Source organism: Bos javanicus, chromosome 23 (genome assembly GCF_032452875.1).
Source record: "Bos javanicus breed banteng chromosome 23, ARS-OSU_banteng_1.0, whole genome shotgun sequence".
Classification (NCBI taxonomy): domain Eukaryota; kingdom Metazoa; phylum Chordata; class Mammalia; order Artiodactyla; family Bovidae; genus Bos; species Bos javanicus.
The window spans coordinates 32523118-32549313 of record NC_083890.1 but is presented as its reverse complement, the minus strand read 5'-3'; the positions used below and the strand labels follow the sequence as shown (position 1 = coordinate 32549313).

The following is a 26196-nucleotide window of genomic DNA, read 5'->3' as shown; positions in this document are numbered from 1 at the left end:
CTTTGCAGGTTTCTTAATTAATAAGCAAGAAAACTACTGATAAAGGTATAATTGCTTGTGCAATTGCTATACTTACTATAGTAAGAGTTCTTAAACAGACTCATCTTACTGAATCTTCTGGTGAACCATCAGGGCTAATATCACGGAGAAGAGTAATGGATCCCTGCTAAAATGTGTACTACAAGGTTGACCTATTTAGGCCTTTAGTCGATGCTTCAAATACTGTATTATTTCTAACAACTCTTCTATAGCCTTGGCATTGTTCCTGCTATTCTGTATATCTGATGGTTGAGGCTTAGAAAGGGTAAGTGACTAAGCTACCACCAAGTTAATTTCCTAAACTCCTTCTAAAAATCTGATTAACTGGGAAATGATAAGTTGTCTAGCCTAAGGCACCAGTTAAACTGGAAGTTGGGCTCGCCTGGCTTTCAGCCCTGGATCTTCTGGCTCTCACTCTGTATCCTGACAACTATGAATGCTGTCTTCCGCCAAGGGCACAGGCTCTGGGAAGGAAGAATGTGGTCTTGACCATGACAACTTAGAAGTGGCCTGGATGGGAGCTAAGCCGATGCTCAGGACAGACTCACACCCCAGGCCAGGAAATAATTTGGCTTCCTACTATGTTGACCTGTTTAAATAGCATGTAATGCTGTTTGAAATCCTTTGACAGGCTTAGCGTTAAAGAGTGAGTGGGAAATCCCTGAGAAGCAGGAAGCAATTTCCCACCTACCCGTGTATCTCTGGTTTCCTTTTGTCCTAGGTTTCTGTGAAACTCTCTAATAGCATGAATACTCTGAAAGACGAAATTAGACTGAAACTGCTTGCGAGAGAGAATAACAAGGAGATTACTCTTCCAGTTGGGCATTTTTTCAACATTGATTTAACATTATGTTAGCTCTGGCCGTTGTTACCTTGCTTTTATTAACTTATAAAGCAGACCTTAGGCAGTGAAATGCTTGCACTAAGAATCCCCAGCAGATCTCTAGCATTTCTTTGAATACCCTAACTCCGAGGGGCTTCCTCCCACCTCCAACTAGAATACTAAGCCACTATTTTCTGACTTTTAAACATAGCTCAGCTATTTTTTCCTTACTTTTCTCCACCTGGTTCTTGCTCATCCTTCAAAATTTAGTTAGACATTTTGCCCTCTTCCATCATCTTCTTCTATAGTGGCTCCAAGTGCTTCTCCTCTGTGCTCCTATAGTATCTTGTGTATTTCAATGTCTTAACATCATAGTCATCTGTTTAATTCACTTTGCAAATATCCATTGAATACCTGCTATGCCTGTGGCACTATTCTAGTCAGCAAGGATTCAGCAGTGAGCAAAACAGAGACACTAATAATAAACATAATAAATAATAAATTACATTGCATGATAGAAGGTAATGAGTGTCAATGGAACAAATTAAACAGTAGACCAGATAGTGCCAGCAGGGCAGCTAGGATGGGAGACTGGGGAGAAGGTATGATTTTCAACTGGGTGGTCAGGGGTGGCCTTTCAAGATGATGCAGCTTGAGAAATGACCAAAGGTGCAGCAAGCAGGGCCTCTGGGTCAGAGGTGTGCCTAGGATTTCCAGGAACAGAAGGAGACCAGTGTGGCTGGAGCAGAGTAAGAAAGGATGACACAGAGGCCAGACCAAGTCAGGCTTTGGGGACCATTTTGAGAACTTGGTGGTTTAGTTGGAGGGAGACGGAGGGTTTGAAGCAGAGGATGCCATGAGCTGGCTTTTGTGTTGAAACACACCTGAAACAGGCAAAGAGGGAATCAGGGGGACCTGTTAAGAGGCCACCCCTTCATCCAGGCGAAAGGATGGCAGCTTGGACCAGGGCTGGGAAGCAGAAGAGATGAGAACTAGATCTGTTTGAAGATGGAATCAGTAGGATTTCCTGATCAGACAGCTAAGAGTCAAGGGTGACACTGACACTGTTTACGGATCTTGCACTCCACTAGCCTGTGATTCATCTGGGGCAAGGTGGCATCTTATTTGCATGTTCTTAGCCCTCACGTGGAATCTGGCACACAGTGGACTCCCTAATGAATTCTGTTATTACCTAATAGACAGCTAGGAATAAACCGTGACAGTGTTAGCAAACTTTGCCCTTGGGATCCTCCTGCTTCTCTTATGTGTGTTCCTCATGACCCTCCAGCCCCAGCATGATTCCTGCTCCCTCTTGGGGTGTCTTCCATACTACATACTGCACATAGCAGCATTTTGCACAGATCTGACGATCCTCCAGTGGTGTTTTGTGTTCTGAAATTCTCCTTGTTCTCTTTCCTTTTTTAAAACCTGTGGCGGATTCATGTTGATGTATGGCAAAACCAATACAATATTGTAAAGTAATTAGCCTCCAATTAAAGTAAATAAATTGAAATTAAAAAACAAAAAAACAAAAAAAAACCCCCAGATCCTCCAGGGCAGAACCAGAAAGGGTGCCTGGGAGTGCTGGGCTCCATCCTTAGGTCTCTCACTGGGATCCTTCATCACAGAGTCATCCAGAGAGTGGGGATAAGCCACACTGAGCCCAGTGCATGGAGACAGACAGGGAGATGGGAGCCCCACGCTAATGACGGCAAGTAGGATCTATAGGAGTAACGGCTAGAGCTACAGGCAGCTGAGGAGACTGAGCAGAGCAAATCCAGAAAAGACAATCGGAGCAGGACAAGCCTAGGATTTGTCCTCATGGACTTGGAAGTCACGTCACTGTGTTTTTTCTTGAGTCTGAAGTGGTTTTTCAGGTCTGAGGGGTAGGGTCTCACAGTGACGGAGAACACCCGCTCCCTCACCAAAACCCCCGCTCTCTTAATGGTTTTCTCTCCAGTTAGAATGTGATCTGGTAAACTAGTTCACACAAAGATGTGAGTTCACTCCTTCAACAACTATTTAGGGACAACCTACCAACAAAGATATGGTCTCTGACCTTATAGAGTTTTCCAACTGGGAGAAAATTTGATTAAAAAAACAAAGGGAAAAGGAGCAAAAATTCACTCTGGTCCCTCCCTTCCATCCCCGCTGGGCATGTCACTGCCATACTGTATCTACCCGTAAGTAGCAGCTGAGTCCAATTTTCCCTTTAGTCCTTAAATACGTCGACATCACCTTAAAATGCAATTAAACTATTTTTAAAACGTTTTCCTGATTAAAAAAATAATAAAAACAAGATGCATTACAATGAAGCAGCAAGTCTAGAACTTTAGGAAAGCAGGATGAGAAAAGTTAGGTGGTCAAAAGGGAAAGGCCAGGGGAGGGATAAATTAGGAATTGGGGATTAAGAGATACACACCACTATATATAAAACAGATGAACAACAAGGACCTACTGTATAGCACATGAAACTATTTAATATCTTGTAACAACCTATAATGGGAAAGAATCTGAAAAAGAATATATATACACATATATAGGCATAACTGAATCACTTAGCTGTATACCTGAAACATTGTAAATCGACTATTCTTCAATTTTTTTTAAAAAAAGAAAAGGTAGGTGAACAGAATTAAAGTTAAACTTTTAAAAGATGCTTCCTTAACATGCAGTACTTTATTTTCATTGAAACACTGCCAGTGTTGTTCTGGTACTAAATATCTTAATCATAATAATTGAGACTTCCTTTTGTGCTAGGCCCTGTGCAAAGCACTTTTCAAACATCTCACTTGATTCTTACACAAACTTTATGAAATAAGTATTTAAATAAATAATCTATTTTATAAATGAAAAAACTGAGGATTACAGGTCAGAGATGATAAGGATGGAGTGGAAATTCCCAGACCCCAATCTATCTTTAAACTGTATTCAGACTGAAACACTTATGACTGAAAGTCTAAGTGCTGAATTATAAAATTGAAAATTTTCAAAAGAAGGAGGGTTAAGCTCTATGAGAAATCAAGAAGAGGTACAAATCCCTATGAATAAAATGAAGAGCAAGGTGAGGAAAAGGCCATGTTAGGAGATTAGGATTCTCTTAATATTTTGATAGATAATACAGGAGCTCTGACAGCCAAAACAGAATTTATTACCCAGAAAAGTTGATTTTTCTCCTCATGAAGTACCTAAACAATCCTGCAAACTGACATCTTATTAAACACCAAAGAGGAAACAAAGCAATGAAGGACAAAGGGAAACAAGAATGGGTTCTACAAAATTGTTCTGGAGAAGAGAGGAACACTGATTGATTAAACTGGGGAAGGGAGAAAGGGAAGAAGAGTGAACTGTGGCTGCATAAAGCCCCAGGTGTCAGTCACCTCAGTCAAACACCCCATCGTAAGAGGTAGGAGCAGCGGAGCCTGTTGGGCTGCCATCTATGGGGTCGCACAGAGTCGGATACGACTGAAGCGACTTAGCAGCAGCAGCAGCAGGCAGGGAGGAGACATGTAGACTGTTTACAAAGCCGATATTTGGCTGAAAAGAGATTCTGCTCATCGGCATCAGCCCTGCAACCCTAGTTGCCCAAAGCTCTTTTCTTCACAGTCTTACGGTTTACATTTAAGAAACCTCAGGCTGGCAGCCCTTACAACGGAATGCCCTGACCTGAGGAAAATCAATGAAATGAAGACATAAACAGCAATGTACACTTTTGATGACTTTGAGCTTAGATCCAGAAGCTGAGAGTCCTGAGAAGCAGCTGAGGGGAATCCGTACGGTCTTAACCAACTTTTGAGTATCTAGGTTGAGAGATGTCCATGGACCAAGACTGTCCTGTTATTCACGTTATGTGTCTGTTTCATAGTTTAAACCCCTTGCTGCTTCTGCTCAAGCATGCTACAGTTAAGCATTCATTTTTATTCCAAACTATCCCATGAGGATAGGACCATGATCAATCAAACTCCAGATGACCCCCTCATTGGTCCTTTATGCACTGGTGAGACAGATAAGTGTCCAAGAATCTAGTGAGAGTTTCCACCCAAGGGTCTGAGTTTACCCTGAAAATCAGACCAGTTTAATGAGATTCAGGCTCATCTATTTCATTTTTCTTTCTTAAATTGCAGAGGCAATTTATACTTTTCCAATGAACAGATATGGGAACTGGGCTACAGTTTTGTTTTTTTAAAAAGGTCTTTTACATTTCCCTAAAGACTTTGGGTACACTAACTTTTAGAAACTCAACACTTAAAAAGACTCCGAGAATCTGAGCTTTAACTAAGTGATACACCAAGTGTGAAATCACTTTACTGCTGCTTTAATGGCTTTTTACTGAGCAATGGACACAGTCAGAGCAACACTGCATTAAAGAAGTGGTTCCAAGGTTTAGCATTAAATGCTTTATTTAGATGTAACCTACTAAATGAATTCAAATTGACCCAAGTAAAGATTGGTGTATTTGAAAACTGTTTGAAACCTGAACAATGAACAAGTCAAGGCAGAACATCCAATCAGAAGAGAAGAGCTAAGGTCTGCAACCTTGTCTCACCTAAACTCCTAATTAGTGTTCTGTACAAGGAGGGAAACTATTAACAAATTTCAATTATGACACCTAATTAAGAGGGGCTGCTAGCACCTGGCAGGGGGGAGGATTAGCTGCCTGAATAGAATATTATTAGGTAATATTGAGCTTTTAAAAATGTAAGCTTATACATGTGGGACATACTAAACTCATATACCTAATTAGAGCATGGAATGTGAACTTTTGCAAAAACAATGAAATCTGAGAATGTGTCACACAAAGAGAATATCCCCATCCTCTACCCTGTCCAAGCTCTCATTCTTCATCCTTCATGCCTGGATTATAGCATCTAACTTCCAGTTGCTTCCTTCCCTAGGTCTCTGATCCAAGCCAACCTAAGACACAACTGGGCTTTTTTTTTTTTTTTTTGAATTTTTATTGGAATATAGTTGATTTCCCTGTTGGTTTAGACAGTAAAGAATCTGTCTGCAATGCAGAAGACTGGGGTTTTATCCTTGAGTTGTGAAGATCCCCTGTAGAAGGGAATGGCTACCCCTTCCAGTATTCTTAGCTGGAGAATTACATGCACAGAGGAGCCTAGTAGGATATAGTCCATGGGACTGCAAAGAGTTGAACACAACTGAGTGACTAACACTTTCACTTTTCGCAATGCTTTGTTAGTTTCAGATGCACAGTAAAGTGAATGAGTTATACACTTTTTTAGATTCTTTTCCCATATAGGCCATTAGAATACTGAGCAGAGATCCCTGTGCTACACAGTAGGTCCTTATTCGTTATCTATTTTACATACAGTTCAGTTCAGTTGCTCAGCCATGTCCGAGTCTTTGCGACCCCATGGACAGCAGCACACCAGGCCTCCCTGTCCATCACCAACTCCCAGAGTTTACTCAAACTTATGTCAATTGGGTCGGTGATGCCATCCAACCATCTCATTCTCTGTCGTTCCCCTTCTTCTGCCTTCAATATTCCCCAGCATCAGGATCTTTTCAAATGAGTCAGCTCTTCACATCAGGCGGCCAAAGTATTGGAGTTTCAGCTTCAACATCAGTCCTTCCAATGAACACCCAGGACTGATCTTCTTTAGGATGGACTGGTTGGATCTTCTTGCACTCCAAGGGACTCTCAGGAGTCTTCTCCAACACCACAGTTCAAAAGCATCAATTCTTCGGTGCTCAGCTTTCTGTATAGTCCAACTCTCACATCCATATATGACTACTGGAAAAACCATAGCCTTGACTAGTCAGACCTTTGTTGGCAAAGTAACGTCTCTGCTTTTGAATATGCTGTCTAGGCTGGTCATAACTTTCCTGCCAAGGAGTAAGCGTCTTTTAATTTCATGGCTGCAGTCACCATCTGCAGTGATTTTGGAGCCCCAAAAAATAAAGTCTGTCACTGTTCCCACTGTTTCTCCATCTATTTGCCATGAAGTGATAAGACTGGATGCCATGATCTTAGTTTTCTGAATGTTGAGCTTTAAGCCAACTTTTTCACTCTCCTCTTTCACTTTCATCAAGAGGTTCTTTAGTTCTTCTTCACTTTCTGCCATAAGGGTGGTGTCATCTGCATATCTGAGGTTATTGATACTTCTCCTGGCAATCTTGATTTCAGCTTGTGCTTCATCCAGTCTAGCATTTCTCAAGATGTATCCTGCATATAAGTTAAATAAGCAGGGTGACAATATATAGCCCTGATGTACTCCTTTTCCTATTTGGAACCAGTCTGTGGTTCCATGTCCAGTTCTAACTGTTGCTTCCTGACCTGTATGCAAATTTCTCAAGAGGCAGGTAAGTTGGTCTTGATGATGTATACCTGATGATGTATTGCCATCTCTTTCAGAATTTTCCACAGTTTGTGGTGATCCACACAGTCAAAGACTTTGGCATAGTCAATAAAGCAGAAATAGATGTTTTTCTGGAATTCTCTTGCTTTTTTGATGATCCAGTGGATGTTGGCAATTTGATCTCTGGGTCCTCTGCCTTTTCTAAAACCAGCTTGAACATCTGGAAGTTCACAGTTCACGTATTGCTGAAGCCTGGCTTGGAGAATTTTGACATGGAGGAGATATCAGAATTACTAGCGTGTGAGATGAGTGCAATTGTGCAGTAGTTTGAGCATTCTTTGGCATTGCCTTTTTTGGGGATTGGAATGAAAACTGACCTTTTCCAGTCCTGTGGCCACTGCTGAGTTTTCCAAATTTGCTAGCATATTGAGCGCAACACTTTCACAGCATCACCTTTTAGGATTTGAAATAGCTCAACTGGAATTCCATCACCTCCACTAGCTTTGTTCACAGTGATGCCTCCTAAGGCCCACTTGACTTCACTTTCCAGGATGTCTGGTTCTGGGTGAGTGATCACACCATCATGATCATCTGGATCATGAAAATCCCTTTTGTACAGTTCCTCTGTGTATTCTTGTCACCTCTTCTTAATATCTTATGCTTCTGTGAGGTCCATACCATTTCTGTCCTTTATCAAGCCCATCTTTGCATGAAATGCTCCCTTGGTATCTCCAATTTTCTTGAAGAGATCTCTAGTCTTTCCAATTCTATTGTTTTCCTCTATTGCTTTGCACTGATCACTAAGGTAGGCTTTCTTATCTCTCTTTGCTATTCTTTGGAGCTCTCAACTTATATACAGTTGTGTGTCTATTTCACACTCCAATCCAAATTTATCCCTCCCCTGCCAGGCTCTCTTGAAATCTCTTCTCCTCCATGTCCACCATTATGCTACTGGTGACCTTACCCAGTCTCATGGTTTTAAAAAGCAGCTAATGGTGACCTCCTCCAGTTTATAGCTCTAACTGAGAGTACTTCTCTGAGCTGCTTGCACGTACTTGAATGTATGTCTCCAGTTGGATGCCCAATATGCCTCTCAAACCTAGCATATCCAGGATTGACCTTCTGACCTTCCCCCACAGACCTGCTTCATTGGGGATCTTCCTCAGCCCAGTGAATCTCCACCTTTCAAGCTGCCCCTCCTTCGGGACTTATCTGAAGTCCCATATCCTTTCTCAGTATCTTCAGTATTCTAACACATTGTTCTGTTTCTTTGTCTCATTGTCAAGGAGATAATGCTGAATCTTATTTCAGATATTCATTTTTGCTGCTCCAATTACATTGTAAGCTCCTAAAAGCCTGTACCACCTTAGTGATTTTTGAGAGTCTCTCATAGTGCCTTGCATGTTGTTATACACATGGTAACTATTCAACATCTGTTGCTGTTCTTTAGTCACTCAGTCATATCCGACTCTCTTGCGACCCCATGGACTATTGCCTGCTAGGCTCCTCTGTTCATGGGATTCCCCAGGCAAGAATACTGGAGTGGGCTGCCATTTCCTTCTCCAGGGGATCTTCCTGACCCAGGGATAGAACCTGTGTCTACTGCATTGATGGTGGATTCTTTAGTGCTGAACCACTAGGGAAGCCCAATTATTCAACATACAATTCTTGACTTAGTAACCTGGGAAGGGGCTCTAAATCCTTTTTGAGAGTGTATATGACAACAATATTCAGACTTTTTAAAAATGAGAATCTGTTTTTAAGTAAACAAAGAAACAAAAACACCTGTTAAGGAGTGATTTCCAAAAATATTGCTTAAAAAGCAAGTTGCAAATAATACATAGAATGTGGTCCTATTTGTCCAAAAAAAAAATTGAGAGGTATATTAAAATGTTTAAAAATTTTCTGGAAGGATACAGTCTATGAATGGTAATTATCTCTACAATAAGGACAGGAAGGACTTTTACTTTGTACTCTTTGCTCTGAACTATCTACATATTTTTGACCTTGCACTATATCTCAAATTATCAATTAACAATTGTTAAAAAAAATTCATAGACTGTAGTCATACCTTGGATCTATTGTTTCTGGTAAGAAGTTATGATTAACCCAGTAATGGCTTTAAATGAATTTGTATTTTACAATCACTATGGCATCTGCTGGGGCTTCCCAGGTGGCTCAGTGGTAAAGAATCCACCTGCCAAGCAGGAGACATGAGTTTGATCCTTGGGTTGGAAGATCCCCTGGAGAAGAAAATGGCAACCTACTTCAGTATTCTTGGCTGGGAAATCCCATGGACAGAGGAGCCTGGAGTCACAAAGACTCAGACACGACTTAACGACTAAACCCCCACCAGATGGCATCTATATGGATCTTAAAAATTAAGATAAAGCTATTATTCAATCTTAGGAGAATGCTGGGTATAACTACAGACTCTGAGGGGTCTTTTGCCTAAGATGGGGACCTGCTGGCCTACAGAATTTTAAGGAGTGTGTCAGTAAGTCACTGTGTTCCATTTCTAGAGACTTTATAGAACCTTTCGTGTACTTAGTACTGAAAAACATTGGGATGAAAATGGAATCTTTTTTTTTTTTTTACTGTTTGGCCTTGTTGGGGCTTACTTGCAGTATGAGGGATCTAGTTGCAGCATGTGAACTCTTAGTTGTGGCATGTGGGATCTAGTTCCCTGATCAGGGATTGAACCTGGGCCCCTTGCATTGGGAACATGGGAGTCTTAGCCACTGGCCCACCAGGGAAGTCCCCAGAATGGAATCCTGTCCCCATTGCCACCCCCATGAACCACCAAAGCCCTCCATGAGCGACTTGTACCATGAGCAAATGTCCACAAAGGTCAGAGGGAAACTCACATAAATAGAATTTTTTTTTTTTTTTTTTGCTTTCTCATAGAAAGAAGGGCAATCAGAAAAAGTAAATACCACATCTCTGGCATAATCTATGGCACCAGATGTTTTCTTTCATAACCAAAAATAAAGCATGTACTACATTAACCATGAGAAGTCCAGAGCCTGTAAAGCTAAGAGCCTGGTTTATGGAAAGAGTTCTTGTGACAGATAAGCTTGGATTCAAATCTTACTACTTTCTTAGACAAATTAATCTTGCTAAATTCCAGTTCCCTGCCTGTATGGCGTGCATCTATTTCTTCTAAGAATGTGGTGACGATTAAATGAAATAAAGTATGAAGTGTTGGCTGCTCTACAAAAGTTCACTATTAGAGTTTTAAAAATTAAGAAACTATTATGTCCCCTGCCTGCCACAGAAATTGCCAAACATTCAAAATTCATCAAATGTACTTCCATGAGTTAGTACAAACCTATTTACAAACAACTTTCTCAGTTACTGAGATCATGAATTACTAGGAGCTTACTCTCCCCTCCGTCTTATAAATTGGTCATTTTCTGAGATCATTTTGTAATTGAATTTGGGGAGGAAGAAAATCCTGATAAATTCATATAACCAGATTAGCAACTATTCTATCTTTTCAAGATGGCTTCTGTGTTTTAATAAATTTTGTAATGCACATTTGTGATGCCCAGGTTTGGGGAGAATGGGATTTCAAATTCACTTCAAATAGTAAAAATAAATTTGATTTCGAGAGTGAGGAAAGATGAAGGAAGGACTCATATGCTTTTAATGTAAAAATCTGTTAGATTTATCCTCAGATTATCTCACTGCTTCTTCCCTGTACAGCCTCCTCATAAGGATATATTTAGAAATATCCTACACCACCAAAATGTTGCTAAGTCACAAAATCTACTCCTAGTACAACTTAGATATGTAAAAAAATGTGTCTCCTCTACCTCGCCTAAACCAATCTGGTCTTCCCCATTTTAATTTTTAATCCTATCTTGTTTAAAACTTAGTCTGATCTAATAAATTTAAACAGCCTCTTTGAGTAAGGAAGAGCTCGGCATCTTAAGACTTCTCGGCCAGACCCTTCTCTAAAAATGACATCAAGGTGGGTAAGGAGAGAAAAGTGGCCCTGAGAACCTCACGGTGAAGGGGAGGAGTCCAGGTCCCTGGATACAGTGCTTTGGTTTCCAGGGTGATGCCTCCTGACCACACAGTTGCTGCTACCTTGCAGATGCTCATGGTTGAAGCCATCCTTTAATTCCTGCTGAATGCAGACCACTAATTCTCTGCCACACCCTCCTTCCAGCTTGCTGACTCAGCGACCCACCCCCATCCTCTGACCCACACCATCTCATACTCAGCTGCCTCCATGGAAGGCCTACTAGTCCTTGACTCAGCATCCAAATCCTTGGGATCTCAGAGTGTCCAGAGAAAGCGAAGCCACAGCAACTCTCCACACTCAGTGTTGTCCTTCTGTAGCCGGTGCCCTTCTCCCTCCAGAACCCCTTTCCAGTAGAGTGAGCTCACACATCTGTCTACTTCACTCTCATCTCTGCCTCACTGTCTCTCTTCCTTCCTACAGTCCTCTGAGGCTTATAGAGGGAGACTTTCTCCTGTATCATATCCTCCTCAGCTACTTTTGCCTTCATGGAAAAAATATTTCTTGTATCCTCTGTAGGAAGAGACCCTATGAGTCAGCTTCAGCCAATTTAAATATATAATCAGAAGAACAAACTAGCAAAGCACTTTAATGACTTTCAAAATGAATTCCCATTACACGTATTTCTTACAGTCCTTTCCCCTTCTGCATTCCAGATGAAGATCTTTGACAAAAATAAAGATGGCCGGTTGGATCTTAATGACTTGGCAAGGTAAGTAGCATGGAAGTGGTGTCAAAGATTCAGAAACACATTCCTAGGAGTTTAATGACAGCACACTCTCCCTTCTGAAAGGTGAGACTTGATCTCCCAGGACCAGTGAATATCTTATGTTCCATGGCAAAGATAATTAAGGTTGCAGATAGAATTAATGTTGCTAAGTAACAGACCTTAAAATAGACTATTCTGAAACATCTGGGTGGATGCAATATGATAACAGGGGTCCTTTAAACATGGAAGGAGGTGGCAGAAGATCAGAATCACAAAGAAATTTGTTATATTGCTGTCTTTGAAGTAGAGGAAGGGGCTATAAGCCAAAGAATGCAGGCAGCTTCTAGAAGCTGAAAAACGCTAGAAAACAGATTCTCCCCTAAAACCTCCATAAGGAATACAACCCTGTCAACACCGTGAAACACCAGTGAAGTCCATTTCAGATTTTTGAGTTCCAGTACTATAAGATATTAATTTGTGTTGTTTTAAGCTACTAAGTTTATGGTAATTTGTTACAGCAGCAATAAGGAACAAAATCAATGACAAAAAGGTCCTAAAATATTTATTCATGGGAATCTTCTTTCTCTATCCCTAATTCTGAAATGAAGCCCTATTACTCTATACACAAGCTTCTTTCCAAAGGAAAAAAATGTCTAAAAACTCTAAAATATGATGTCAACAAATAGATGAGAACAGTATTCCTTGCTGAGTCCCAGGATGTTCTACTCTCTATTTGGCTTAATTTAATTCTCTCTACCCTGAACACCCAGAGAAGCAAAATTTTCCAAATTGTTATATTTTTTCTACCTTTCGCTATATATAAACTCATGATTATAAATACAACATAAATGCAAGGTTTTAGTCTTTTGAAACTGACTCAATTCCACTGAAGTACAATTGAAATTATGCAGAAAAGAGAAATAGGTAACTTTTATTGAATATAACTTACATACTATATAATTCACCCTTTAAAAAAGTGTACAATTCAGTGTATTTTAGTATATTCATAAGGTTGCTCAACCATCACCACTACCTAATTCCAGAACATTTTCACTAAGGCAGAAAGATACTGCATAACATTAAGAATTGTTATCTCCTCCCCTCTCCCGCCAGTACCTGGCAACCACTAATCTACTTTTTGTTCCTATATATTTGTTTATTCTGGGCATTTAATATAAATGGAATCATACAATACGTGGTCTTTAGTGTCTGGCTATTTCACTTGGCATAATGTTTTCAAGGATCATCCATGCTGTAGCATGTATCGATATTTCCTTTTTATACCTGAATAGTATTTCACTGTATGTATATACTGTTTTGTTTATATGTTCATTGGTTGATGACCATGCAGGTTATTTCTTCTACTACTTAGCTATTATGAATAATGAGGCTATGGACACCTTTGTACATGTTTCTGTGTGACCATAAGTATTTGATTCTCTTAGTTATATAGCTGGGAGTGGAATTCAGGATTCATATAGTAGTTCTGTGCTTACTTTTCTGAAAAACTGCTAAACAGCTTCCCAAAGTGGACACACCATTTTACATTCCCACCAATACTGTACGAAGGTTTGGTTCTAATTTCTCCATATTCTAACCAGCATTGATTGTTGGCATCATCCTAGTGGGTGTGTTCCTCACTGTAATTTTGATTTGTATTTCCCTGATGACTAATGATTTTGTACATATTTTCATGGATATCTGTACATCTTCTTTGGAGAAATGTCCATTCAGATCCTTTGCCTACTTTAAAATTGGGTTAATTTTCCTCTTATTGGAAATTAAAATATGTAGCAATGTGTGGCAATTCTTTGTAGCATATGTAGCATTTCTTTACATATGCTGGATACTATCAGATATTAGCAAAATTTCTCCCCCCATTGTATATGTTCCCTTTTTACTTTCTTGATTGTATCCTTGGAAGAACAAAAGTTTTTGATTTTGATGAGGCCTACTTCATGGGAAATAGATGGGGAAACAGTGGAAACAGCGTCAGACTTTATTTTTTGGGCTCCAAAATCACTGCAGATGGTGACTGCAGCCATGAAATTAAAAGACGCTTACTCCTTGGAAGGAAAGTTATGACCAACCTAGATAGCATATTCAAAAGCAGAGACATTACTTTGCCAACAAAGGTTCGTCTAGTCAAGGCTATGGTTTTTCCTGTGGTCATGTATGGATGTGAGAGTTGGACTGTGAGGAAGGCTGAGCACTGAAGAATTGATGCTTTTGAACTGTGGTGTTGGAGAAGACTCTTGAGAGTCCCTTGGACTGCAAGGAGATCCAACCAGTCCATTCTGAAGGAGATCAGCCCTGGGATTTCTTTGGAAGGAATGATGCTAAAGCTGAAACTCCAGTACTTTGTCCACCTCATGCGAAGAGTTGACTCATTGGAAAAGACTCTGATGCTGGGAGGGATTGGGGGCAGGAGGAGAAGGGGACAACAGAGGATGAGATGGCTGAATAGCATCACTGACTCAATGGACGTGAGTCTGGGTGAACTCCAGGAGTTGGTGATGGACAGGGAGGCCTGGCGTGCTGCAATTCATGGGGTCGCAAAGAGTCAGACATGACTGAGTGACTGAACTGAACTGAATTTATCTAACTGATGCTTTTGAACTGTGGTGTTGGAGAAGACTCTTGAGAGTCCCTTGGACTGCAAGGAGATCCAACCAGTCTATCCTAAAGGAAATCAGTCCTGAATATACATTGGAAGGACTGATTTTGAAGCTGAAACTCCAATACTTTGGCCGCCTGATGCGAAGAGCTAACTCATTTGAAAAGACCCTGATGCTGGGAAAGATTGAGGGCAGGAGGAGAAGGGGACGACAGAGGATGAGATGGTCGGGTGGCATCACTGACTCAATCGACATGGGTTTGGGTGGACTGCAGGAGTTGGTGATGGACAGGGAGGCCTGGCGTGCTGCAGTTCATGGGTTCGCAAAGAGTCGGACACGACTGAGTGACTGAACTGAACTGAATTTATCTAATTTTGCTTAATTTTACAGAATTTTGTTTTGGTTGCTTCCGTTCTAGGTGTCATATATAGGAACCACTGCAAAAATCTAAGCTTCTGAAGATTTATCCTTATGTTTTTTCCTAAGAGTTTTATTATTTAAGTTTTTTACTTTTAGGCCTTTGATACCTTTTGGGTTAATTTTTATATATGGTATGAGGTAGGAGCCTATGTGGATATCCATTTGCCACAACACCATTTCTTTAAAAACTATTCTTTCTCCATTCAATGACCTTGGCAAAAATCAATTGACCATAAATGTATGGGTGTATTTCTAGACTGTCTTTCTATTCCATTGATCCACGTATCTATCCCTATGATAGTGCTACATCTTATGTTGTACACTCCACCTTATCTCGCTTACTGTTGCTTTGAGTAAGTCTTTAAATCAGGAATGATTTTCAAAGGTTTGTTCAAGATAGTTATGGGTATTCTAAATCCCTTGCACTTACACATGAATTATAAAATCAGATTATCAATTTCTTCAAAAAAGGCACTTGGGGTTTTTATAGTAATTATGTTGGATATACAGATAAATTTGAGGCATATTGCCATCCTAACAATATTAAGTCTAATTCCTGATCATGGATGTCCTTCAATATTTCAGCTCAGTTGCTCAGTCATGTCTGACTCTGCAACTCCATGGACAGCAGCACGCCAGGCCTCCCTGTCCCTCACCAACTCCCAGAGTTTACTCAAACTTATGTCTATTGAGTCTGTGATGCCATCCAACCATCTCATCCTCTGTCGTCCCTTCCTCCTCCTGCCTTCAATCTTTCCCAGCATTGGGTGGTCAAAGTATTGGAGTTTCAGCTTCAACATCAGTCCTTCCAATGAACACCCAGGACTGATTTCCTTTAGGATGAACTGGTTGGATCTCCTTGCAGTCCAAGGGATTCTCAAGAGTCTTCTCCAACACCACAGTTCAAAAGCATCAATTCTTTGGTGCCCAGCTTTCTTTATAGTCTAACTCACATCCATACATGACTACTGGAAAAACCATAGCTTCGACTAGATAGACCTTTGCTGGAAAAGTAATGTCTTCGCTTTTTAATATGCTGTCTAGGTTGGTCATAACTTTTCTTCTTCCAACGAGCAAGCGTCTTTTAATTTCATGGCTGCAATAATATTTAGGTCATTTTTGAAAACTATAGATCAATGTTGGAAAAAATCACTAAGTCTAAGGGTCTCTTATACTTTTTCCTAAGAATTTTATTCTTTTTGATACTATTATAAGTGGAATGGTATTCTTGCTTTCTTTTTTGGATTCGCCATTACTAATATATAGAAAAACTGAATTTTGCATATGACCTTGTACCTGCAATCTTGCTGGAGTTTTCAAATGTCTATGGTGACTAAATCCTGTGAAAGTCTTTCCCTTCTTTAATTTTTGTACTGTATAAATTCCTGTTTTCCAAGCACATATCCTATTCTGCAGAATATAACTTGGAAATTGCCTGTCCTTTCCTCACACTTGAATTATACATTTTATTTCTAATTGAGAGCTGAAAGATCATCACATGGATTACATTTTTTGTTTTTGGGTTTTTTCCTGTTTAGGATTCTGGCTCTTCAGGAAAACTTCCTTCTCCAATTTAAAATGGATGTAAGTAGTGACACTTCTCCGGATGGGTTTGTATCATTTATGTTTCTCCACAGATTTCAGAGGGAGGGAAGATAGGCATGTAATTCTCTTACCTTCAGTTTAGAGACTGACAAAGCTCAGTGATGGAATTAAAAGAGATTAAGGATTGTTGACTCAAAGTTTATAAAAGTTGCCTAAGACCCTGGAGGAATGGTACCACAGAAGTTTCACATTACTGACTGACATACTACTTTCTCCATACACAGGCCTGTTCCTCTGAAGAAAGAAAAAGGGACTTTGAGAAAATCTTTGCTCACTATGATGTTGTAAGTGTGCCTTTTTGATATACTATGCTGGCCATCTTTAGGTAGGAAGCTTGTTTAGTCCCTATGTGGTGTCATCCTACTCACAGACCCTAACCTTGTGTAATGAACAGCAATCACACATGTGTGTTGCTACGTCAAGGTACCCTTAGCTTCTCTATAGTAAAACTTTGAGAACTAAGTAAAAATAGACATAAGAGTATTGATGGAGAAGAGAATAAAGTAGTTGTTTTTTCTTTTTTTCTGTGCCTTATATCCAAACTAAAAGAAAGTTTCTCCTTCTTGGTCTCTATATTAGTATGCTCAGATACAAAAGCAAATAGTTATACCAAAAAACCACAATCTAAAGAAATAGGGGGAAAGTGAATTCATGTTTGTAAAGCTCTTAGAGGAGTTCCTGGCATATAGCAATTACTGTACTAGTGTCTGGTAAAACACACTAAGGAAATGGATTTTTTTTTAAATGATATGTTAAAGGTTCAGGATTAAAAAACCTTGAAGAAAATGGATGACCTGTCATAACTGAAACTTTAGAGAAGAAAGTAAAATACTGAAATATTTTAATATGTTTGTACTTTTATAGGCATTCTTATAAAATGGGTAAAAATATTTTATACATGAACCATATAATAATTCTAATATGCTCACTCAATCTAGTGCCTCTTGAATTTAAAATGTGTTTTGATAATAATTAAATCATTGCTATATCATAAAGCAAAATCTTAAAATGGTAATATGTCCTTCAAAGGGTCAATGAACGTGTAATTAGCACTAGACTGAACTGAGTCCTGGTATTTGGGAAGTAAATAAAGTTGGTATAGTCTTTAATGCTATTTGTCACAGTAAGGAACTAAAGACTACTGCTTCCATCAAAACTATTCCAAACCATTTCACTGATTACATGAGGGGAGTTACTTAGAGTGAATTCTTTTGATTTATGTGGAGCATGCATGTCCTACACAGAGAACATGTTAGAACAGGCCATTTCCAAACTTGTTTGCAGTCACAAAAGAATACTGATTTGGTCTACTTGTGTAATTTATTCTTTAAGCTTTTTAACTTAAAATTATATTTGGCTGATTGGATCTTTCATCTTTCAGAGTAAAACTGGAGCCCTAGAAGGCCCAGAAGTGGATGGGTTTGTCAAAGACATGATGGAGCTTGTCCAGGTGACTTCATGAGACTGTGTAGACAGATCATTCTCATCAGGAATTGGGCCTGCTGTTTTGATTCCATTGTTTATTTGGGGGGAATCAGTAGGGCCAAAGAGGAATGATGCAGAAAATCTAGGGATGCAGCCTATTTAACAAACTTTGATCATCTGCATATGTGTGCTAAGTCTCTTCAGTCATGTCTGACTCTTTACAACCCTATGGACTGTAGCCTGCTGTCCATGGGATTCTCCTGGCAAGAATACTGGAGTGGGTTGCCATGTTCTCCTCTAGGGGATGTTCCTGATCCAGGGATCGAACCTGTGTCTCTTATGTCTCCTGCACTGGCAGGCAGATTCTTTACCACTAGCACCACCTGGGAAGCCCTTAAGCATTTGTGAAACCCAACAAATCTCTCCTCTCGAGATCATTTGTAGTTCCAATTAAGTGAAGCCCCCATAGGAGCTTCTTGTTACCATCATTTGAGAGTCATCCATTTTACCAAAGGAGTACCTTGCTGTTTTATTTTTTGATTCCAGAAAGTCTTCCTCCTATGGACTTGGTTACTAGAGTAACTAAAACATTTAATTTCCTATAATAAATTCCATTCTTGGGATTTTCTCCCCCCCCCCCCTTTTATTTTTAAACACCAGGGGGCTGCTCCTGTTTGACCATTTCCAATTTCCCTTGATTCATGGACATAACATTCCAGGTTCCTATGCCATATTGCTCTTTATAGCATCAGACTTTACTTCCATCATCAGTCACATCCACAACTGGGCGTTGCTTTCTCTTTGGCTCCACCTCTTCATTCCTTCTGGAGTTATTTCTCCACTCTTCTCCAGCAGCATATTGGGCACCTACCTACCTGTGGAGTTCATTTTTCAGTGTCCTATCTTTTTGCCCTTTCATACTGTTCATGGGGTTCTCAAGGCAAGAACACTGAAGTGGTTTGCCATTCCCTTCTTCAGTGGACCACGTTTTGTCAGAACTCTCCACCATGACCCGTCCGTCTTGGGTGGCCCTACACAGCATGGCTCATAGTTTCATTGAGTTAGACAAAGCTGTGGTTCATGTAATCAGTTGATTAGTTTTCTGTGATTGTGGTTTTCATTCTGTCTGCCCTCTGTTGGATAAGGAGAGGCTTATGGAAGCTTCCTGATGGGAGAGACTAACTATGGGGGAAACTGGGTCTTGTTCTGATGGGCAGGGCCATGCTTATTCAATCATTAATTCACTTTTCTGTTGATGGGCAGGGTTGTGTTGCCTCCTGTTGTTTGACCTGAGACCAAACTATGGTGGAGGTCATGAAGATAATGGCAACCTCCTTCAAAAGGTCCCGTGCATGCATCGCTGCACTCAGTGCCCCCAACCCTGCAGCAGGCTGCTCTAACACCTAGCCTAAGATGGCTATTTTATTTAGGCAGGCATTGCAGTGGTTGGGTAGATCATATCTACATCTCAGAGCTGTTCCATGTAGGGTAAACAATGTTTGAAAAAGTAATCTCCTCTGAGATCCTGATGAACTGTATTGACTAGCTGCACGATCCAGGAAAAATCCAGATATTTCCAATTCTTACGTGGGTGTTTTTCTATGGGACTGTGTAGCCACTGAATTTAGTAGTTTCATATCCTTCAGTTCAGTTACCCAGTTGTGTCCTACTCTTTGTGACCTTAGGGATAATATCCTAAGGGATTGCTTTTGAGGTTTGTATAGGACACAAGGATCATTTGATTGGCCTAGATGGCAATAAATTAGAGTAGCAACAATTATTAACTGTTTTTGGAGTCTCAGACCTTCTTAAACATCTGATTAGAATTGTGGGGTTTTGCAGTGGAAAAATGCCCAGATACTGATTTCAGCATAAATCTCCAGAAAGTTTACATATTGTAGTTAAGCAGGTATGGATGAGACTTTTTTTTATTTCTGAGGTCTAATGAGGATAACTCCTAACTCTTACTAATCCCACTCAACTGGCCCCTTGCCCCTTCTTTGTGCCCTTCACATGTTGCTCCTGTCGGAGATTTCACCAGTGTTCGCACAGTCAGAACAGTTGCTGGGTGTTGGTGTGGTGTTGCCCTTTATACACTGATTGCTAAGGGAAAAATCCCATTTCACTCATTATCTATGCAACACCAGAATGATTTCTGTCATAGAAAGTGAGCAGTTTTTTATGGGACATTAAAGCTGCACAGCAGAAGGCCTTGTCTAACTGGAGTTTTAATTTGCTTTTGCTAGAATAAATGGGATTGGGAACCTGTTTTCCAGAGCTGTGTGGCCTCCTCTCTAGTGGAGCCACTGCCCCTAATTGCCTGTCGAGCCCAGAGGCTTCAGATCCTTACAGACTCTTTCAATTGTCTTTCAGCCATCTCTGGGTTTGGCAATGGCTTCCAAAGGTTAATGTGAGACCATGGAAGTAAAACCTAAACCAGCAACAGAGCAGAGAAGATAATTCTCTAGAGAAAATTGAAGGAAAAAATTTGAGACCATCTAAAAATCTGAGGTGGAAGCAGAAGTCTGTCTCACTTTTTAATGGACTCATATTGCCCCTATGGGAAATCAGAGTCTCCCCATCATTTCTGTCCTTGCCACTCTATTTCTGTGGGGCTATTGGAACTTCTCCATGTTAGTACCAGACAACCTGAGATAGCTGGTTTCTAAGGACTGGGTCAGATTGTGGTCTGTAATACAAAAGCAGTTTATAGGAGCTGATCTCTTGAGCTACAAAGTATGTACACAGTAATTAGTTACTAATGTTCTCCCCTGAAGCCAGATGATTGAAGGAGCCTATCTTTATTGGACCTTTCTAGTCTTCCATGTTGCTTAAAAAAATATTCACCACACAATTTGAAAGATGTAGTCAAATATGACCATTGGGTCATTGAGACCCTGACACTGAGACCATTGAGATCTGATATTTCTCAGCTTCATTAGCTAGAGCCATCTCCTGTGGATTTTCTTTATTTTCATTTTATAAGAAAGGGCCACAAGGCAATTAAGCCAATATCTGTTTTAAGCCAATAACTTATTTTAAAAGCAATTTTCAGAACATGCCATGGAGTCAGCAGGGGGCTGGCTCAACTTCTAAACATAAATTCTGGACAGAATCCCTAATGTTTACAATAATCCTGAAATGGCAACCCATTCCCGTATTCTTGCCTGGAAAATCCCATGGACAGAGGAGCCTGGCAGGCTACAGTTCATGGGGTCACAAAGAGTTGGACATGACTTGAGCACACTTATTTTATAGCTTTTTAATTCTTGTACAGTCATGTATGACACATAGGTTGAATTTGTGTTAAAAAGATTATTTACCAGATCACCCTTTTCTTTAACTTCTGGAAAACGGTTCCCAAGCCTGTTCTCCATCAATGTGTTGAGACAGCAAGTCCCTGAGGGAGCAGACACCATAATTTATGCACAAGATTTTTTAAAGACTATAGGCAATGGCACCCCACTCCAGTACTCTTGCCTGGAAAATCCCATGGGCTGAGGAGCCTGGTAGGTTGCAGTCCATGGGGTCGCTAAGAGTCAGACACAACCGAGCGACTTCACTTTCTCTTTTCACCTTCATGCACTGGAGAAGGAAATGGCAACCCACTCCAGTGTTCTTGCCTGGAGAATCCCAGGGACGGGGGAGCCTGGTGGGCTGCTGTCTATGGGGTCGCACAGAGTCGGACACGACTGAAGTGACTTAGCAGCAGCAGCATAGCTCACTTAGCACAGCAAGACAATCAACACCAACAAAACAATCTACATCCTAAACTAGAAAGTGGGAAGGCAAGACACTGAAGATTCTAAGCACCCACCAAGAAGTAGACATGTGAACAATAATGTTAGAAGCCATATAAAAGGGACGCCAGAGATGACCAAGGTATCTACCTGGAGACGATGAGAGGTCCTGCCCCTAGGTCTCAACAGTTTATTCTCTTCCCTGCTAGATACACCATCTGCTTTTCTGTTGTTCACAAGAAGATGGCTGGCAAGAGGGGACACATAGAGACCTTAGAAGGGGAAACTGCGTGCACTTATATTGGCAACTTGTTATTAAAATAGAGGCCCTCAGTGGTTTCAAATGATTTGTCTTCTGTGATTCAAGCATTTCTGAGCAGTGTCATTCAGTTCTCCTGACTCCTAGTAAGTTATCAAACATTAAAAACACAACTCAAAAGGTCCAAAGAAATTTCCTTTGCATACACCCACATTCATACCCACAAGTGCCTCCCCAACACATACTTCCACACATTCAAAAATATTCCAACTCATTTAGAGGAATAATTCTTTTGCAGGCAACACGTTAAGGAGGGAAAAAGCACTTAGAATAGCCTGGTTATTGCATAAATATCTTAGCAAATTAATTTTTGCTAATATGTAAATGACTACCACCTGAGTCTTTTCAAAAGAGTGCTAAAAGGATCCTGAGACAGGCTGTCACTTGCTGCAGAAAGGGTTGTAGCCAAAGTGGTCTGAGGATACTGAAGACCAAACACCCTTGCCTTGTAACTGTGCAGCAAATGAGCCTTTAATATGGAGTGACACAGGGTAGCTTGCTGTTTTCAGAACTTCTAGGCCACATTCCCTGGGGCCACTTCTACACCTGCTTGGCACTGACACCCAGGGAGCTATACCCAACAAAGAGAACCTACAGACAATGGGTTATGCCTTAGCCTCTTCATCCAATCACTCAAGAGATTATTGGCAGAGAAGTAAAGTCCATCAAGTTTAGCTTCTGGCCCCCAATTTTCCCCTCCTGATTCTCCCAGAATCCTGCCCCACTCTGGTGTTTTTTCTTCTTGCTCTCTGCCATCTGGCTCCCAGTTCTTGCTGTTATTTCCCCTTCTCTCTGTTAAAACCTTCTATCAGGGTGGATTTGGTGTCAGTCATTTACCCTGTGGGACAGTGCAGATTGGCTTGTCTTAACATGGCTGTCTAGTTGTAGAATGAAAGGTTTTGTTTCCTATTGCAGGTTTCCTAGAGCTTAACCTAGGGGTGAGGTTAGGTGATGGGAAATGTTTCTGCGAGTTCCTGAAATCAAACCCTGCGAACTCTTTACTCATAACTAGTCCACTAATTGAAGGGTTTGAATATCAAAGGGTTTGGAAATCTGATTAGTTGGTTTTTCCATTCTCTTCAGACGCTGACTTTTAAATTTAGATTCATCACCATTCATATGGCTTTCATTAGGCCAGCCATTCCCCATGAGAACAGTGAGAACTGGTGAAATAAGTACTTAACTGGAGACAAAAGACTTGGGATCAAAAATGTTCCTGCAACTTCTGGCATGGCAAGATGTCTCAGTTCTTTCTGAGCTTCTGTGTTCTAATCTGTAAACAAGGAGTAATCATTTACCTCCCAAAGTTATTGTGAGGGTTAAATAATCTGGGAAGAATCATTGAGTTCCATCCACTGTTGTTCACTTTTGCAGGCCTTTGAGTTTAGAACATTTTCCTAGCTGACCTGCATCACAATTCCTTCTTAACCCCTGAAATATTCCTTGGAATAAATCCGATGGGGTCTATCTGGCTCAACAACATAATTCTTTAGATTTTAATTCATTGTTACCCTTTTAAAAACTAGACGGAGATTTCAGTATCTCCGCAGGGAGTTAATAAATGCGCCTTCTCTCATCATTGTAGTGAGACAGAATTTTGGTGACAATACTCTGCTCTAAGGCAAAATATCTTTATTGTGGTTGTGAAAAAGGCAGGTTTTCCGTACAAACTGCAGAGAAGTGATGAGGGAACAGACATTCTCTGACCTGAAGAAACAGGATGAGAATTGAACCTGGTGGCAGAAAACTAGTCCTTGGCAGTATTTGGTGGGATGAAGAGATGGAATCCTTCCTGGAGGCCTGTCTTCAGGGAGGCGCTCCCAGAAGGCTGGGTGTCCCCTAAGTTTAGTAGACATAGAGTGGGGGCAGGGTGGCATGAAAGGGTGGGACCGCCACTGACTTGTTTACTGACATGTTATTTTTTGTTGTCCTCAGCCCAGCATCAGAGGGGTGGACCTTGATAAGTTTCGGGAGATTCTTTTGCGCCACTGCGATGTGAACAAGGATGGAAAAATTCAGAAGTCTGAGCTGGCTTTGTGTCTTGGGCTGAAAATCAACCCCTAATCCCCAGATCACTTCACCTTTTGCTCTTAGCATGTTTCTGAGCTCCTGCTGGTAAAATTCTATCTGTTCTTTGCTATTGGGGACAGTAGGCAAACTTTCTAACAAATGATGTGGTGTTCTTAGGCAAGGAGAGGGACTGGAGGAGGGTCTTTGTTTGAATGGCATGGTGTTTCCCTGCCTTTACTGGAAGCCCCCCACGCAGGGTTTGTGTTATTTTCCCCTTGACCCTGGCCTTTCCTGTCCCCCTAAGGACTCAGCTGACCTCCAGGGTCTGCCTGGCTTGTCCTCTGCCTGTCTGAGGAGGTGGGGGCAGCTGAGTCCCTCCGTTTGTCCTCTTCCTGTGGGCTTTCTACTCAACAGTGTGAGGCACCTGTGGCAGTCTCGTGACTTCTACAAATAGATTCTGAAGTGGAAATAAATCTGCAGCTGGAAACAAAGGTGCAGAAATAACTTATTGTGTTGTGACCATTGCAAGGTTCTACCTGATGGCTGGCTGGAGGAACAGTTCTCTAACTTGGGGTGGGGGAGGGGAGAAGATCCTGATGGGAGCCACACCACCAGTCCTTCCATTGTTCTCAGGCGCCCAAATGAGTTCCAGTCAACAGTAGGATTTGCCCATAATCACCCCCATCTCACTGCGTGGGGAAGACCTGAACACTCGTCCTGGGCTAGGTTTCGCTCTTAAATGCTTTGTGAACTCACATGGCCAGGCAGGTGGGAACACAAGAAATTTGGAGAAAATCTTTTCCAGGTAACCCAAGCATCTGTTACCCACTCCAACCATCCTCTTTCCAACAGTTTCCTCTAGCAAATCTGGAATGCCTGAGGACTTCTCCTGTGCCTGTAACTATCGAGGATCTCTCTGGAGGCTGTTGGCTCCCCCATGGACCAAACCCTCTGCCCTTCACTCCTGGAACTCTGACTCAGTCCCCCTGAGAGGGAGCCATTCTGTCTTGTGGCAGAGGCAGAGAGTGATTCCTTGATTGTCCTGACACTTTATTTTCCATAACACCCCTAACTTATAACAGACTTTGCAGGAGTTTCAGCTTTAATGAAGTGTTATAGGTAATTCAGAAAAATTACAGAATAGCATGCTGATCATAACCTAAGAAATTCTACCACTCAAGAGATTCCCCTCACTGGTACACATTGGTCCCAACCTGGTTCCCTTTCTCTTAGGTGTCTCTTATCTCCAACATACAGATAATTAGTATCAGTAATTATTACTCATCAAGTGCTTTCTATGTGCCAAGAACTTCTGGGTGCGTTCTCTACCTTAAATAATTCAGTCCTCACCAAACCCTGTGAGGTAGATACAATCATGACCCCCACCTCAGAGATGAAAAAACTGAGGCAAATAGAAGCTAAACAACGTGTCTGTGCTTGTACATCTCAGAGGTGGGGATTCAGGGAGTGAGTAATGGCCAATTTTTAAATGATGCGACAGAAGAGGGCTTTATCTCCAAAATACACAAACAGCTCAAACAACTCAACAACAGAAAACCCCAACACCCAATCAAAAAATGGACAGAGGACCTTGACAGACATTTCTCCAAAGAAGACAAACAGATGGCCAGTAGGCACATGAAAAGATGCTCAATGTCACTAATTATTAGAGACATGAAAATTAAAACTACAATGAGGTACTGCCTCACACCAATCCAGAATGGCCATAATTAAAACCGACAAACAAATGTGGGAGAGGGTGCAGAGAAAAGGGAACCCTCCTACACTGCTGGTGGGAACGTAAGTTGGTACAACCACTATGGAAAATAGTATAGAGGTTTCTTAGAAAACTAAAAATAGAATTGCCATATGATCCAGCTCCCACACCTGGGAATATGTTCAGACAAAACTATAATTCAAAAAGATACATGCACCCTAATGTTCACAGCAGCACTATTCACAACAGCCAAGACATGGAAACAACCTCAATGCCCATTGACAAGGAATGGATAAAGATGTGTTGTGTGTATACATATACACACATGCATGTGTGGTCAGTTTTCATGTACCTTTCAGGAAACCTTGGCCCCTCCCCAGAGGTTTGGTCTCACTGCGGGGTCCACTACATCCCCCAGCAG

General features: G+C 41.0%; 2 protein-coding genes across 13 annotated transcripts in view; one reads left to right on the top strand and one right to left on the bottom strand.

Moving 5' to 3' along the window:
• SCGN (secretagogin, EF-hand calcium binding protein) overlaps positions 1-24566 on the top strand; it is a 52161-nt gene extending 27595 nt beyond the window's left edge. For 5 of the 7 annotated variants that reach the window (XM_061398695.1, XM_061398693.1, XM_061398697.1 and 2 more), the window contains 5 exons: positions 11869-11924; positions 16498-16543; positions 16789-16848; positions 17946-18014; positions 21939-23977. In XM_061398695.1, the coding sequence (XP_061254679.1) occupies positions 11869-11924; positions 16498-16543; positions 16789-16848; positions 17946-18014; positions 21939-22076 (369 nt within the window). In that variant the 3' untranslated portion in view covers positions 22077-23977. The other 2 variants (XM_061398692.1, XM_061398694.1) reach the window with 2 other exon arrangements.
• The window catches only part of SLC17A1 (solute carrier family 17 member 1), a 239049-nt gene that overhangs the window by 52685 nt on the left and 160168 nt on the right, over positions 1-26196 (bottom strand). The gene's annotated exons all lie outside the window — the stretch shown is intronic.